The sequence below is a fragment of the Misgurnus anguillicaudatus genome, chromosome 11, assembly GCF_027580225.2.
Source record: "Misgurnus anguillicaudatus chromosome 11, ASM2758022v2, whole genome shotgun sequence".
NCBI lineage: Eukaryota > Metazoa > Chordata > Actinopteri > Cypriniformes > Cobitidae > Misgurnus > Misgurnus anguillicaudatus.
Window position 1 is genome coordinate 33,344,003 of NC_073347.2, and position 17,442 is coordinate 33,361,444.

At 34.5% G+C, this 17,442-nt stretch overlaps 1 protein-coding gene across 3 annotated transcripts in view; it reads right to left on the bottom strand.

The window, feature by feature from the left end:
* Window positions 1–596: 596 nt before the first annotated feature.
* Window positions 597–17,442, bottom strand: part of smoc2 (SPARC related modular calcium binding 2) — a 56,998-nt gene continuing 40,152 nt past the window's right edge. For all 3 annotated transcript variants that reach the window (XM_073873574.1, XM_055170126.2, XM_055170127.2), the window contains exons 9-13: window positions 15,914–15,996; window positions 5,072–5,171; window positions 4,519–4,766; window positions 2,700–2,737; window positions 597–1,148 (exon numbers count right to left, since the gene is read on the bottom strand). In XM_073873574.1, coding sequence (XP_073729675.1) covers window positions 1,125–1,148; window positions 2,700–2,737; window positions 4,519–4,766; window positions 5,072–5,171; window positions 15,914–15,996 — 493 coding nt within the window. In that variant the 3' untranslated portion in view covers window positions 597–1,124. The remainder of the gene's footprint in view (window positions 1,149–2,699; window positions 2,738–4,518; window positions 4,767–5,071; window positions 5,172–15,913; window positions 15,997–17,442) is intronic.

Sequence of the window (17,442 nt, forward strand, 5' to 3'; positions counted from 1 at the left end):
TTTGTATACATCTTTATCAAACCTCAGAAGACCCACTCAGAAACAACAACTCGAACACCTTATCAACCACAAAGTAATGTCCTGGCAACCAACCAAAACACCCTAGCAACACTGTGGCGAGATATTATTAATGTGCGAATAATTCGGAAATTCCCGAGCCTTTCTGCACAACCACTAACACGTTGAGACGCTTGCTCTCATCTTATCTTATCTCTATTTTGCAGCAGTAGACTTCTGAAGGAGGGTTCGAGTAGTAGCGCATGCCGTTTAAAGTCCTTAACTTGTCATCTTTGAAGCGTCAATAACTAATCCCCTCCTTTACGTTCCCTGCAGTGTTAAAAGCCAAGCGAGCGCCGTCTAATCTCGCACATCCAGTGCCAGATCTGCTAATCATAAATTACACATGGAGCGAAAGGAATGAGGTCAATCTGAGGTTATTGAGAAAAAAAAAGGTGTTGAGCTTCAGCCTGCAGGGATCATGCAGGACTGAAGAAAATTATGGGAAAACTGTATGTTTAAACATATAAAGTAGATGTGCACACACACGTGCACAAATAGTAAAAAAATTGTTTGAATAAAAGACACAAAAACGTATATTTATATAAAAGACTTCTTTATTTCTACTCATGAAGCAGTTTCAACATTATCTGTATTTCATTTCACGTGTGGACGTGACTAATCTGCAAGTCCAAACTCAGGCAATATTGGTGTTTGGTGTAAAAACTAAGACGAGGCTTCTAATATTCAGTTTAGATGCATTAAAAACTATCCACATATTAGCAAAGACAAACAAAAAATGTAACAGAACAACAAGGATGACTGTGACAAACATACAACTTGTACAACTTAGAAAAGCATACTTATTTAAGACGCACAAAGGACACATACATTGTATGTGTTAAATTATTATTATTATTCATTTTTGCTGTTGTTGTAAGGACATAAAAAAATCTAATAACTACATCATTCACATATTCAGCAGTCTGTTTAAATACCATATTTTTTCTACAAAGTGAATTTACATTGTTTTAAAGTACAAAGTGCAAAGACTATGGTTTCAGTCGTCGTTTTGGTGTGGGGGCGGGGTCAGCGGGACAGGAGGGCGAGCGATCTCAGAGGCGACTTTAGCCTTGTTTCTTTGCCAGGTTCTGCAAGTCACATCAATATGAACGTTACAGTGACAGATAATGGACAATGGGATTTAAATGCAATCTTTAGGTGCACTCACATTTACGCATTTTTGCTACTTAAAGGGACAGTTCACCCAAAATTATTTGTTCTGCTAAACACAAAGGAAGATATTTTTAGCAATGTTTGTAATTAAACAGTTTTTGACCATTATTTAGTATTTTTCTTTTCTACTATGGAAGTCAATGGTGCTCCTGTTTTCTGCTTGATAACAAATATCTTTGTGTTCAGCTAAACAGAGAAATCCATAGAGGATTGTAACAACTTGAGGGTGAGTAAATAATCACAAAACTTTCGTTTTTGGGTGAACTATTCTTTTACACTGCAAAAATGACTTTCTTACTTAGTATTTTTGCCTTGTTTTTAGTAGAAATATCAAAAAATTCTTAAATTAAGATGTATTTTGTTGATAAGCAAATGACATAAGAAAACAAGTCTAGTTTTTAGACAAAACATATCAAATTTAAGCAAATTTGTGCTTAAAACAACCAAAAATATCTGCCAATGAAATAAGACATTTTTTAACGGAATTTTTCTTGTATTAAGTAAATTCAAGAAAAAAATGTCTTATTCCATTGCCAGATATTTTTGCTTGTTTTTAAACTAAAACTAGACTTATTTTCTTATGTCATTTGCTTATCAAGAAAATACATCTTGATTTAAGAATGTTTAGATATTTCTACTAAAAACAAGACAAAAATACTAATTAAGCAAGTCAATTTTGGCAGTGCACTGCAAAAAATGATTTTCAAGAAAAAAAATTCTTAGTATTTTTGTCTTGTTTTCAGTAAAAAATATCTAAAAATTCTTACATTAAGATGCTTTTTCTTGATCAGCAAAACGACCCAAGAAAATAAGTCTAGTTTTTAGACCAAAAATATCAAATTCAAGTGATTTTGTGCATAAAACAAGCAAAAACAAAATCTGCCAATGGGGGTAAGCAAAAAAATCTTGAACATTTTTCTTAAACACTAAATTCAAGAAAAATTCAAGAAAAAATTGCTTACCCCATTGGCAGATGTTTTTGCTTGTTTTAAGCACAAATTCACTTAAATTTTATATTTTTTGTCTATAAACTACACTTATTTTCTAAGGTCGAATCTTAATTTAAGAATTTTTAGATATTTCTACTGAAAACAAGACAACAAAGTAAGAAAGTCATTTTATATGGACTAATAATAATGCATACGGATCTCATTTTGGGGGCATGTTTGTGCCACAATAAATGAGACATTACATGACTTACATTAATATACCATTACATGAATAGCATATTTTATGTGATATACACTTTTCTGTAACAGAAAAAGGGCAAAATTGACCAGAAATACTGATGACACATTTTGCAACCACAACTTTTTACATTTTTTTGTTGCCATTTTAAAACCAAGAGCTATAACAGATTACACACATTTGGTTTATTTTATTGCTGAAAGAGAGAGAGAGAGAGAGAGAGAGAGATGGACTGGAATGCATGTTGTGAATGTTAACAGGCTCAGACATTAACTTACCAGTTTGCTGGAGGTTGTGCCTTCACCTGTTTTTGCCCCTAAGTAAAAAAAGAGCAATGAGAAAGTTTTATGGGCAGATTCCCAATGCCAGATTTTACGGTCAGTTTACATGACAGCAATACCACACACTTTTACTACTGTACAATGTCATCACAACTTGCAGTACATACAGGTTATATACGTTTATACGATTTTGTAGCTGTAGGAACACATCTGTCAGCATCTACACCTAAGAAAAGCTCTGACGGAGGTTTAATGGCTGCACGATAAATCGTAGTTCACTGACATGCTAGGCAATATCGCATAGTTCACTGACAAGCTATGCAATATTGCATTCATAATCGCAGACAAATCTCGTGCGATAATGAATGCGATATTGTATAGCTTGCCAGTGAACTGCGGCTCTGTGTAGTAAATAAGGGTTTCGCGATTTCAATTTTTAAATTGAAGTATCGAAATTAAGTCACAACTTCGAACTTCGAGTTAAAAAATGTAATTGTCGATGCTGCTACGACCCCAAGTCACGTCAGGTCGCCTTGCCAAGCAGGAAAAAAAACTCATGTTGAGTGCTGCAAGTCAACCTCCTCTAACTTAGATAAAAAGATAGCATGGCAGATGCAGGAGACACTACGCGAGTGCACATCAGAACAACGTCTGTGCCAGGACCGGTCGTTTCTCTAGACTGATATCTGTTTAAGTTTCACAACAACTTATTTTACTTGCTTAAGAGTTATGAAAACAGCATTTAAACATGACTTATTGGGGTATAGTCTCACAATCTCGTCTGACGGTAATAAAACGTGTTTTTAAGGTGCAAAGTACTGACAGGAATGTTCATCTGACAGGAAGTATCGTTTATCAGGTATGTGCGTTTACCATATTTTTCCACTAGCAGCACAACTAACATGGCAGGGCATCTCTGGGTTCAAGTCAGATATTACATTTTATATAAAAGTCTAGTCTAAAAATGGCATAGCATTTTTTTGTGCTTTAAAGAAAATGTCAAAACTGAGAATCGAATCGAGTGTGACCTTCCTGTAGAATCGAAAATGTAATTTAATTGAGGATATAGAGAATCGCGACACCCCTAGTAGTAAATCAGCCCCACCAGGATTTCACGACTTTTTGGGTGATTTTTGCGATCAAAATGACTGAATTTGCAATCGATTTTTCTACCATAAATGCTTAAAATTAAATTAGTTTTCAAGTAAAAAATCAAGTTATGTATATAACCTTCATTGTGTACCTTTTTTCGCCGATGGACATTTTGGGCGAGTGGAATAATATTAACTTTTGGGGTGTGGATACGGGTCGGGATGGAAATCTATAGGCATGGGCGGACTGCGGGTCTAAAACCCATAACAATTTCCACTCGATTCCATACCGCTGATAGACAGCTGTTTTTAAACAGTCCTGTGCTTATTTGTGTTCACGGTCTGTCTGAAGACTAATAAAAGTTTCTATTATAGCGCGATTTGCGCATTCGAGTCAAATGTGCCGGGTAGATTACACAATTAAATTAAATGAATGCTGTTAACGGATAACGGGGTGTTGTGTTAAATATGGGTTTGTACCGTGAATTGTGTGTTCATGAGATTAACTATGGGGTGCAGGGTTGCTAGCCTATATAGCAGTGTGCGTACTAGATGTGCATGTGCGTTAGTAAAATAAGGCCAAACATGTTCACAAAGTTGTCTACCCCGTATCATGACAGAATATAGATCATTTTATTTCTTTTTTAATTTTTGCTATTATTTTTTAGAAATTATGCATAATCGCAAAAAAATAGGTTAGTTAGTTGTCTTACTGTTTAACTTACCCTCTTCCTTAGTAACTCCCAGACAACCCATCAGTTCCTGTAAAGACAAGGCCTTATCGTTGCTTATGTCACAGTACTCCACAAACTTCTTCACACACTTTTTGGGTTTGGATTTCTTGCGCAGAAAACGTTTGAAGGGTTTGATTTCTTTCTTCCCGATGTCGCCGCTGGAGTTTTTGTCAAGTTGGCTAAAATACCAGTGAACAACTCGTTCTTCCAGAGTATGACTGGGGTCTGGCTCCAACATCCTGAACAATGAGAACAAATGCGACATTTTCAGCCAATCACGCACTACTTTTAAATTCATTTTTAGCATTTCTGCACACTTAATCATTCACATAAGAGCGCAACATTTCATATTTTATGCAATAGCATATTTTTTCATAATTATTTAAAACAATGTTTGATGGATATGAATGAAGCTTGTTCTAAACTTTTTTCAGGAAAATCTAAATGTTGACTATGGGGGACGAGAATCACAATCTCAGTCAGTGAATGAACCGAGTAAATATTTTTCACTGAATGCACAAAAGCTTAATATCTAAATTTGTACCTGGCAGCCGAGGCGGGGTCAGTCACTGCATGCACCATGTCTGTGGACAATGCATCCAATACGCTTGTTAGAAACTCCGTCTTCTTTTCACCAGGACATCCTACAACAAAAATACACTTACATGACTTACATGATAAAAACATTGGTGCTGTTTCTAAAACACTTGCAAAACTGCTGATCTTTATGTTGAACTGTTATATTGTATAAAGTGTATGGTCTGAAAATGACACTTATTTTCAGTATTACACTATTTACAGTATTATTTCTGTACATAATGTAAAACTTGCAGCAACATACTGTATTTTAACAGTGGAAGTACCACATTTACAGTATTGTATTTTAACCAAATAAAGTAACACATTGTTGCGTCACATCATTTTTGCTGTGTACACAGATATACATTTACAGTAAAATACCGTTAGAAATTAACAGTTAATTTACAGTAAAGGGTTACAGTGAAATTCAAGGAAACTTGGAACGAGACCAGGGTGAGTATTAAAAGGATTTTTCTTTTCTTTTTTTTTGACGGCAAAATGAAAATCTTTTGTTTCTTCCTGGAGTTTATTAACATTAAGCAGCTGCTATATAAAATCATGTGAGAGAAAGATTAAAGGAAAACAAAGCTTTCATGTGAGATTTTTACCTTCAGGCAGTTATCAGTATAAAAAGCTATGAAACTTTATAAACAGCTGTTGTAAGTGAATTAGCTCATGTAACCGCAGCTCTGCTTCTCATTATTAAACTATATGTTATTTATTTTGTTAACAGTTCACTCTTATTGGAATGGCATAAAGCTGCATTTAATTTCTTATTTTAAATTCTTTAACACGTTTTCAATGTGTTCTGACAATAAGAGTACTGTGACAATACCATGGTACATAGATGTTGTTTTAATACGTTGTTACACAATAAAAAAAATCCTGGGTTATTATAACCCAGCGTTGGGTGAAAAGGGACGAAGCCAACACGTTGGGTTGTAATATAACTTATTAAGCAATAATGCTGGGCTGTTTTAAACCATTGTTGACTAAAATTGTAAAAAAAAAAATTGTAGTCATTTTGCATTTTTTTATCAATTAAACCTGTCAATCAATTACATTAAGTCACATAAATAAAGCAATTTTATAAGAATTAGTGCTTTACAATTGCACATTTTTGTGTTTTATAGTGTTTACACCATGGTACAAATTATTACCATATTTATATATCATGGTATTTACAGGCTACTTTTAAGAGAACCGCTGTGGTAAATGTTAGCCCTATAGGTGGCCCAATAAACATGGAGATGTAAAGTAAACAGACGTTTCACTGTTTTAAAACTAACCAAGTGTAAAAGTATGTCACGGCTTGTTGTCTTTTTTCCGCCCTGTTGTAAAAATCAGACCTCCTCTATCCTGTCTGAGGAATGACAGCTGTCAATCAAAAACAGAACCAGCCGTGCCAGCTGGGTTTATGATCACAGGTAAAATCCTGCAGTGTGGGAATTGTAATCCAAGTCCAACCAAACAATTGCAAAATTACAAATCAAAAGAAGAAAAACAACTACCGAACAAATACTTGTTTAATGTAATGTGATTTTAAAATATAAATTATGCAAAATACATGTTCATGGCCACTAAAAAATATATGTTACATTTATAAAGATGACATGAAAATATAAAACGACATGAAAAAATGTATGATGTTGATTTATGATTTTAAATATCTTTGCACTGAACATTAGCAATTAGTCTCATGAGCAAATAGTAGAGACAATTTTATTTTTAGTTTAATCAGATTGACTTTCTCAATTATTTCACTTTACTATTTTAAATGACTTGTGATGAGTTGCTGTAACTTATAAAACACGTTGAAATAGCTAAACTTCATTTGAAAAATTTAAATTTGTTCAAAAATTTCAAAAGTTAAAATTACTTGTAAGGGATCTTTAAGTGAGTGAACGCATGCACAGATTTCAGAAAATCATTGGCAGTGTGAATGAACCAAAAACAAACGATCACTGGCCAATTCTTGTTTTTGCTTTGTATTTTCCATAATTTCTGTGTAAAAAAAACTTATAAAATTAGGATAAACAGCTTCAACTAGTTTTTATTTGTTATGTCAACTATTCGGTCAAAACTAGTATTTTGAATTGACTTGCAAAACCAAGTTTTTTTAACCCCATGCTGCTGCATTTTGTGTTTTACGCAGAGTGAAGTCAACGTCCAACGTTCAAACTTTTTCGTCAGCTGCACCCCCTTGACCTAAATTATTTACTTGAAGTACCCCCCGAGATTTTGCACATTTGCATGTTTAACTTAAAAAGCAATTATTTTTAGTGCCACATAAAACGTATCTGTCCAGTTTACATGAGTTCTCAGTTTTCTGATATATTGGATTTTTATTGGATACATTTTAAACAAATTATATATATATATATATATATATATATATATATATATATATATATATATATATATATATATATATATATATATATATATATATATATATATATATATATATATATATATATATATATATATATATATATATATATATATATATATATATATATATATATATATATATATATATATATATATATATATTAGGGCTGTCAAAATTAACGCGTTAATAACGCGTTAACGCAAATTCCTTTTAACGCCACTAATTTTATTAACGGAGATTAACGCAACGCGCAATTTCTGTTTGACCCTTGGTCCAGCCCATAGTTGAATGAACAGAGACGCAGACAAATGTGACTCTCTCTAAATGAGTAAAAGGTTTTCATAGAAATAAGAACATTAAGCAAATCGTCTACCAAATCCAATGCTCTAAATGCTCGTTGGACATCTGATATGATCATTTATACGTCTGAGAGGTGTAACGTTACCGTCCTCCTAATGCTTAATCTAATACAAAAATGCGTCTCAATTCATTTTGGTTTCGCTTTTATGCATGACTTATAAAATAGACTGCAGGACTTGCTTGATGTTAAAAGAGTCATTAAGAGAGATAAAGTTCGGTACCTGATTAATGTTAAAGAGTTATTAAGAGCGACAAGACTCAAAAGCGATCCCCTCACGCTGACTGACTGATATCTGAAGCGCGTGCACACAGACGCGCGAGTGCGCGACCCGGATATATAGACATCTACACAAAATTACAGTTTTACAAATATCTGTTTTAATAAGAATTCACGCAGGTAGGATCTATAATCTGTTATGTATTAAGTAAATGTTTGGTTAACTGTTGGGTAAAAGTATCTGATGTGTAACATTATATTAGATCACTTAGATTTTAAGCAGTCTGTCTCAATGTCAATCAAACAAAAGTAAAAAAAGTTGAACATACATTGATGATGTTTTTGCTTTGTGTGTGCTAAATCTATTAGTTTTATCAGTGATTTTAAGGTATTGATGTGGTAATATAATGGATGGATGTGGACATTTTTGTGGTAATTTGACTTTTTCAACTTCAAACACGTGTAGTTCTGTCATATTTTGTTATATTTCAACAAATCATGCATTGTTCTATGTTTTAATAGAGAATGTCAAAATATGAACAACTATTTTTTTTTAAATTTGCTCATTCCGACTCAACTTGCCAGCACAGGTCACAAATGATGCAGCAGCAAACAAAAATGGAGAAAGAAAAACCTTCTGAAAGGGAAATTCATATACAAAACAATGGCTGGTGATTCTGTTAAAATGTAAACAGGCTGTTGTTAACATACATTTCCATAAAGCATCTATATATGTATATATGATTAGAACATTAAAAACCTGAAAAGTGTTAAATTAGGGTAAATTTAGAATGGATAAAAATGTGCGATTAATTTGCGATTAATCGCAGTTAACTCATGAAATCATGCGATTAATCTAGATTAATTTTTTTAATCTATTGACAGCCCTAATATATATATATATTTGTTAGTATTTAGATTTTTTTATTTAGAAATTATTTACATTTTATTATTGAATTGTAATTGTTTAATTTATTCATTAACTCACAAACCCCTACTATTCTCTAGCGAACCACCAGGGGTTTCCGAACCCCGAAACCCTGCCTTTAATTATAAATCATTATTATAAGCATAGTGGTAAGGTGATTAGAACTATAAATGAAGAGTTTGGTTCCAAAACGCAATAAATCCATTTTGACTAATTTGGGAGAAAGTGACAAGATGAAAACCACTATTTTCTATTACAAACTTTCACATAGCATCTTTAGGTTATAATAACATTAAACATTCAAATCCATAATTTGATTTTCAAAGATTTATTATAAAAACTGAATTTTTTTTTATCCGTGACTAGTTTTTTTCCAAAATGCTATAAATCTATTGAATCAAATGTGCATTCGCTGGCATCCCTAGGACGTTTGACAGCGATCAGCTGTAAAATGTTTGTCCCTGCTCGGTTTTCTTGACTTCAAATAAAATAATGCAAAGTTTTTCATAAGATCCGCTAGAGTCAGTGTGTTAGCATGACAGAAGCTTGATGCTGTCGTGTGAGAACAAGCAACATTTTTCCTTTGCCTGAGTTCCTCTCACGTAAATTATTCGATTTTGATGGCTTATGTTTCTTCCCCTCCACAGAAAACCACCACAGGTTTATGAATACCATCAAAAGTATTATTTTGTTTTTGTTTGTTTGTTGATCACAAAGTACACAATGAGGAAAAACTAGGATTCTGTGTTTATTCAAAGTGTTGCCATTATTGTTTACAATGCGTGGAATGGTGCGCTGTGATTGGTTAAGCAGATTTATTGCATTCTGCAGAGAAGGAGGACAGAATAACGCGGCGGATATCGGAATTTGCGCAAAATGAAGAATTTACATTTTAATACTGACCTTATACAATAGTGATTTCGGCAATAATTTTTTTTAAATGGCTTTATCGCGTTTTGAAACCAAACTCTTCAAATGTATAGGTACATACACAGGAGTAGTGAAGACAGAGGTTAAGGGAGTCTTGCAAACTCTTACAGCTACAACGTTCTTCTAAGATTCATCTAACCGGAAGAGAAAGTGTGTGTTTGTGTGTGTGTGTGTGTGAGAAGATTTGCATGGAGCTGTTTACAGTCATGCCCAGAGGTAACAGATGCTCTGGTGATAATAGCATACTGTGATGATGACTGTGAGCAGGTGTGTGTGTGTGTGTGTGTGTGTGTGTGTGTGTGTGTGTGTGTGTGTGTGTGTGTGTGTGTGTGAACAGGTAAACAGTCACGTGAGTTGATGTCCAACGCAGCACGTTTCTACAGATCTACGTGAGCTTCAGCTCTTTACCAAAGTCAGACACAATAAAATGTCTAACCCACCTGTTCATATGATTGCATGCATTCTTCTATAAAAACAACAAGGTTTAGGTAGTCTAGACCCTCCATAGAGCAATCTATTTATTTTTCAAGAGTATCTTATTTTGCGTTTAGGTTCCGAAACAAATATAATTTCTACTTTTTGTGTAAAATTGTCTTATGCAGGTTTAGTCTCGAGACACAAAAGGACCAATGAAATACAAAGTTATCGATGTGCGGCCATATTTGAATTAACTACGTTAATCTGTATGTTTTCATGGATGTGCAACTTATCACTTGCTAGATAAGCTCAAAATATTAATTGTTTACTCTTATAAACACGTTGCTTTATTTTAAAATACACTTATTATCCCACTGAAGTCCTTTGGATTACTTTAATGAAGGGTGTATGTGCTTTTTGGAGCTTTGCCATGTTGACCCCATATAAGAAGATAAAATGATTGCATTTTAATATAAAATTATCTGTTTGTATTCAACTGAAAAAAGATACATCACTTGGACTGTGTGAACATTGCAAGCGTGAATTACCGTCAACCTAAACCTGATTAAAATGTTAGCTGAGGAATCATCAAAGGCCGCGTGTCCCCGATTCATGCCCTCCATCTGATCACATTTCAGTATTGTAGAAACGCAGCTGTGAAAGTTTCAGAAAAACTTCTTGAGAAAAACTCCTGTGGTTTCGGCTTTGGATGTCTAAATGCCAGCAGCCTTCGGCCCCTATCGGTCCTCCACACACCACAATTAACCAGCCATGACCAGACAACTCCTCACACCTGAACACATGCTGCTACCAGACTTTACATTTTAACTCTCACAATAAACACAATAATAATTACTATAATCTAAACTATAACCCTAAAGAAAACATTTTGCATTTTGTAGTAAAAACTATTTTGTAATCGCTTGTAATAAAACATTTTTTATAATCTTTGGGGAAGGAAAGTTTTGTAATGACAAATTTGTCTTCAAAGTATAGCTTAGTTTTTTTTTAAACATGGTGTGGCCTGAAAGCTGCAATTTTTAACTTTTGCCTCTCTATCACTATCTCTGTTTGAAACGTAAAGTTGCAGGTTAGGTTACTTTACGTACATAGGATTAAGTCTAATCACATCAAATTGCCCTTTTTTGCAAATCTGACCTCACAGCTTTAATTATTATCATTATTATAAGCTTATAATTGTGAATCAGGGTAAGATATAACAGGGCTCCAGACTAACTTTCTTCACTAGGAGCACAGTGGCCCCCAACTGAAAATTTTAGGGCCGCAACCAGAAAATGTAGGGGCACACACCGTTAATTAACATGCTAACCAAATAATCACATTTCTACTAATTTCCACCGTATTACTAATAAATAATTTGATAATAGATGCAGAAAGTACAATGTGCTGTTTCAAATTCAATGTCACATCACAAAAAAAGGTAAAATTTACTGGTCGCACATGTGCAACTGGATGTAAAATTCAGTGGCAAAATCTCAAATTTTGGTGGCAAAATGCCACCATTTGGTTGCAGTCTGGAGCCCTGTATAAAGAGGCATACAGTACTTACTCAATAACAAATTTCTGTTTATTTTTAAACAAAAAGTTATAGTTTGCAGCTTTAATCAAGGTGCATTGTTTGCAGTGTTGGGGAAAGTTACTTTTAAAAGTAATGCATTACAATATCAAGTTACTCCCCAAAAAAGTAACTAATTGCGTTACTTATTTACTTTCCATGGAAAGTAATGCTTACAGTACTTTTAAGTTACTTTTGCGTTACTTTTTCTTACTTGGCTGATGATTGATCTCTTTGCAGGTGTTTTTATGATCACAAACCATCTCCGTTTCTGACTCAAACTGTTCACATAGTGCGTAATTCTGTGTTAATATGTTCAGTGTAATTCAGTACATTATTTTATTTTAAAATTGTATTAATTAAACTGAAAAAGAACTCGCATTACTTTTTTTAAAAAGTAACTCAAATATTAATGTGTACATTTATAAAGTAATGCGTTACTTTACTCGTTACTTTAGAAAAGTAATATTATTACGTGCGTTACCCCCAACACTGATTCTTTGTATACTAAATTAATTATATTTTCTATGCCCCAACCAAAGGGCAAACTTCCAGTCTCTTTCGTGAATCCAACACGGAAGTGACTTATACTGCAATTCATCGACTGGCCACTAGAGACACACTCCAAAAGGGAGTCAATCCCATAGACCCCCATGTTAAAACGTCTTAACTTTACATCTTAACTATATACTGTAGCTAATTTTACCCTTCATGACAACTGTAAGAGGGTGATATTTTTGTAACTAATCCGTTTAAATTATATTAAGACTCTTATTAAGGGATATTAAGGGCTCTATCTTACACCCGGCGCAATGCAGCGCAATACGTGACACAAGTGTCTTTCGCTAGTTTCCACCCTGCGCAATTATAATTTTCACGTTTAGCGCCACGTTGTTTAAATAGCAAATGCATTTGCGCCCCTTTTGCGCCCATGGGCGTTCTGGTCTAAAAAGCGAGGTGTGTTTAGGTGCATTGTTGGTGCGTTGCTTTTTTGAGGCAACTAAAATAGACTACGCCATTGACCAACAAAAACCTGCTCTAAAGTCAAAAGTCAATGGCGCAATATGTTTTTTGTTATTTAAAGAGCGCATTAGTAATATGTGCCTGTAAACGGGAGGACAACGCGGGTTTGCTTATCACATAGTACATGAATGCGCAGCAGCACAAAAACGTTTTTAAATATGAAAGATTAAAGGATTGAATGTAAAAGGTTAATATTGAGTCTCTTGGACATAATGAGGACTAATTATGAGACGTTAGAAGGCGCAAAGAGCTGCTTTCACCTTTTTTTAAATGCTACCTCACGGATTTATTGTATATGATGACTCTGTACCTGTGGATATGGTGAGATGAGAAACATTTTAAGTAATGCTTAAAAAATCTTGTGACACTGTCTTGCACTTGAAGCAATTGGTCACAAACCCACACACAGACAGACATTCTCACACCACCTGCTGTTTCAAAAAGCCTGTGTCACTACTTAATCTTAATTAAAGTACGTAGATAATCCTATTAGGAAAGGACTGGTCAGGTTTACTTCACAGTTGACCAAACAAAGGCAAAAAAGCATTTCTCTGATGTTTTAAGACAAACTGTAAAAAGAGTCATGATTTTGGATATGAATTTCGACTGCCATGGTATTCTGAATCTACCGCGAGTCTCTTGGACATCACACTCGTAATAGTTGTAAAGTTTTCTGAACTTTAAGCAAGCCAAGACAAAACTAACATTGTACGTTAACTTTCTACTCTCGCAAATCACTTACTGGGGGTACATACCGAATGCGAATTCAAGGATTTGCGCGAACAGATTACATACAAAGTCAATTCAAAGACACGAATAAAGGGTAACTCGTGCGGAGCGTTGTGAATGCCGCAAATTGTGCGGCCCAATTTCCGCGAAAACACGTGCTATTCGCACTGGATACCCGAGGTAATAATGAGCTTCTCCACATTGTTGTTTGTCAGTTTCAAATATGCGTACAATTTCTGTCAATGTCAATAGTTTATCGTTCATCAAAATTTGCCCAAAAAGTGAAACAATATTGTTCATTGTATCTTTACGGTTATAGTTGTGGTGTGAACTCCGCTTTTCTCTTTAATATTAAACGATTTTTAAAACCTATATTTTTATGGTTATATTATTTTTATAATGTGAATGGCCCTGAAAGTGCACCTATTTCATTTTGCTAAAAAACTACGTTATTTTTTGTATCTGGTATAATACAAAGTGTTCGCGTGGTTTATGGTTAAAAAAACACATTATTTTCCACACTCTCAACAAGATTTCACTCTTCCTGAAACGCACGGATTTGAAAAGCTCTGTGTTCCTGATGGCCAGTTAATCTGTACGTTGTGATTGGCCTGAATACCTCTGACGTCAGCCGGAAACGTGACGCTCCTTACCATGTTTGAAAGTTACGATCACAATGCAATGCTATGGCAAATTTGTATATTCCAAAAATAATATAAACATAAAGCTGAAAAATATCAAGCAACTTTCCTCGTGTTGGAAAAGGAAGTCGTGACTTCTGTTGTCTTTCTGCTTTTCTCCTGTTTTTCATCATGGCCACTCCTCCACACTCATCTCTCCCTGTCATCCGCCTTGGCTCGTGCTATCTATCGTAATCTATCTTCTCTACCTCCCTTTTCCACAGTGAGATGATCTGTTAACATCTGTTGTCTGTGTAGACAGTGGGGTCGTGGGAAACCTTGTGATGGTTTTGGACTGTAGATGCACACACACACATACCTGTCCATGCTTGAGTTCACATGCAGACACATAAAGACACACATACAAATACACACTTGGATCCGATATGCATACTACATTTTCTGCCTTAGGGATGGTGGCTGTAATGGTTTGTTTTTCTGCTGCTGTGCCTTTAAGACTTTAAGGTAAACACCCTCTTCATGTTAAATGAGACGCAGTGTTTTATACCAGGTTATGATTTGCTAAAGTATGTGTTCGATCTGAAATAGTTTACAATTTTTTTATAGCCTCTTTGTAAAGCCTGGACTACATTGTGTCAGATTCACAAAACAATCTGTTACTGTGTGTTCACACCGGACACGAATAAAGCAGAAAATCTCGTTATTCACGCGTAGTTGGTCGCTTGAACATTTTGAGTTAACTAGCTTTGTTTGCACTTCAATTTGGCATCATTCGTACGTGAAATTAAGACATGTATACGCTCAATTTACCGGTCTTTAGCTAGCTTGTAGTCTCAATATATATGCTAAAATTGAGTAAAGAGCGTCTTTTACAACTTACCAGATTGTACGGCCTCCTCACTCACTTTCTTTCAAGCAAGATCCTTTTTATTTCTGTTTCTATAAAAGTACGAAGATGTGTCGTACAGCTCCAGGTTTCCACATACAGCAATGATGATTTTGTCCTCTGTTGCTTTGTATTTCTACATCGTAATCACGTCACTACTAGAGCAAGCTCCTGATTGGTTAACGCAGTGCAAATATCCGTCAAAGTTCAGATTTTTCAACTCGTGCAATTCGTGTGAATCACGCGCTACACGGTTCAAACGCCCCTACATGCTCAATTCTCGCTGTGTCGTTTTGCGCGAATCGCATCATTCGTGCCACAGGATGTCTATCGCGTCTTTGCGTTGACTTAACATGTAAATCACTCGAGCTTAACACTTCATTCACGTCTGGTGTGAACGCACCATTAGTATCAGACTGAAATGATCATGGATCTTGTTAATAAACTCCAGTGACTTGTTTTTAACATTGAGATCCTTTGGAAGGATATGCAGAACAGACATTAATCTCTGCGACTGTTTCATGTTACAGACATCAGAAGTCTAAGCAAATGGTTACGTAAAAAGTCATTTGAGACGGATGCAGTTTTGGGTTTTGAAGGAAACGGGTCGCAATATTCAAGAAACAGTTCAGTGAACACTTGACTTTAAGTTACAATGTATGTTCACGGTACAAGTTGATTCAATTTAAATAAAGAGAAGCTTACCCTGCAGGTGTCTGCCTCTGTAATGGTCTTTCGATTTGATGGGATGGGCTCTGGCATTCCCATCACATTTTGGTTGTTCATATCTATAGTGAAAACGAGAGAGAATACAAAGCATTTTCCTTTTATGCGTTTCTTTATTCATAAGTTAAACAGCTATAAGAAATACACTAATGATTAGAAAAATATACCTGTGCGACATGGATGTTCACAATCATTTTGACAGGTACAGTTTAATATTACACAAAAAGAACATATGACATAATATTTACAAATTATTAAACCAAATAGCGTGTTTGTGACATCTGAACGTCTTGTCGTATCCTAAAACCGAAAGTAAACGAGTTTTCCCTGCGGAAGGTCTGCATTCGTTTAAAATGAGAAAATAAAATATTTCAAATCAATATTTAATGTTCCTTACTTTACTTATGAGGTAAATAAATAGCCGTGTAATAAGCAGGATGATGTATGACCAGCCGATTGTTATTGCAAAATAAGCCCCTTCAATGTGATACAAGACCCTTAGTAGTGTGCAGGGCCATCGCCTTATGCCAATACTCTCAAAAATGAAACTGCCATAGAAGAACCATTTTTGTCTGTATGGCTTCACAAAAAAATATTGTTATCTGTTTACATGTGTGTATATATATATATCTCCCAAGGGTTTTTTCCTCCTAGGACTTTTTTTATTTCCCCGGCTAAAAAGTCCAGGGTTTTTTTTCTCCTAGGGGTTTTTTTAACCCGGGGAGGCAGCCTTCTTGAGCTTAAACTTAGCATCCTCTTCTATACGTTACATTAGTAATACGCTCGCTTATAATGTTGATTCATAGCCGCAGCAAATTTAGCTGCTTATGCTATCGTGTATTATATTGTGCTATCTGTCGTTTTTCTGTGCTTTTTACGGCTTCTATTAATGTAAAGCTGCTTTGAAACAATAAACTATTGTGAAAAGCGCTATATAAATAAAATTGAATTTAATTGAATTATATATTTTTTATTGAAGCTAAGAAAGAAATTATTATTTTAAATACTTTTGACAAAAATGGTTCTTCTATGGCATCACTGTTTTGTAGCACCTTTATTTTTAAATGTCATTGCAAAATGGGAAAATATGAGCTAATTAATTAAAGGAATACTCCACTTTCATAAAAAATCCTGATAATTTCCTCACCGCATTTTCGCCAAAAATTTACTTTAAAACCATAACTCATCTTGCACTAGCCATGTGACATGGCAGCATGACCTTACATATTACGTAATCATGTTGAAAAGTCACGTGTTACATATGTGAAACGCTCACTTGCGGATCAGTTTAACTCTTTCCCACCATTGACGAGTTATTTTGTCAATTTAGAGAAAACATTTGCATAAAAAGTGTTCCTGATAAATTTTTACATTGATCTGTAATACCATGATTATCTACTAGATGTTTTGATAATCGTTTTGAATCTAGTTCCTATCAAAATTCCTTCACAAAAATGCTATTATTTCAGCTTTTTGCTAAAAAAACATATTTAAGAGTCTATAAGCAG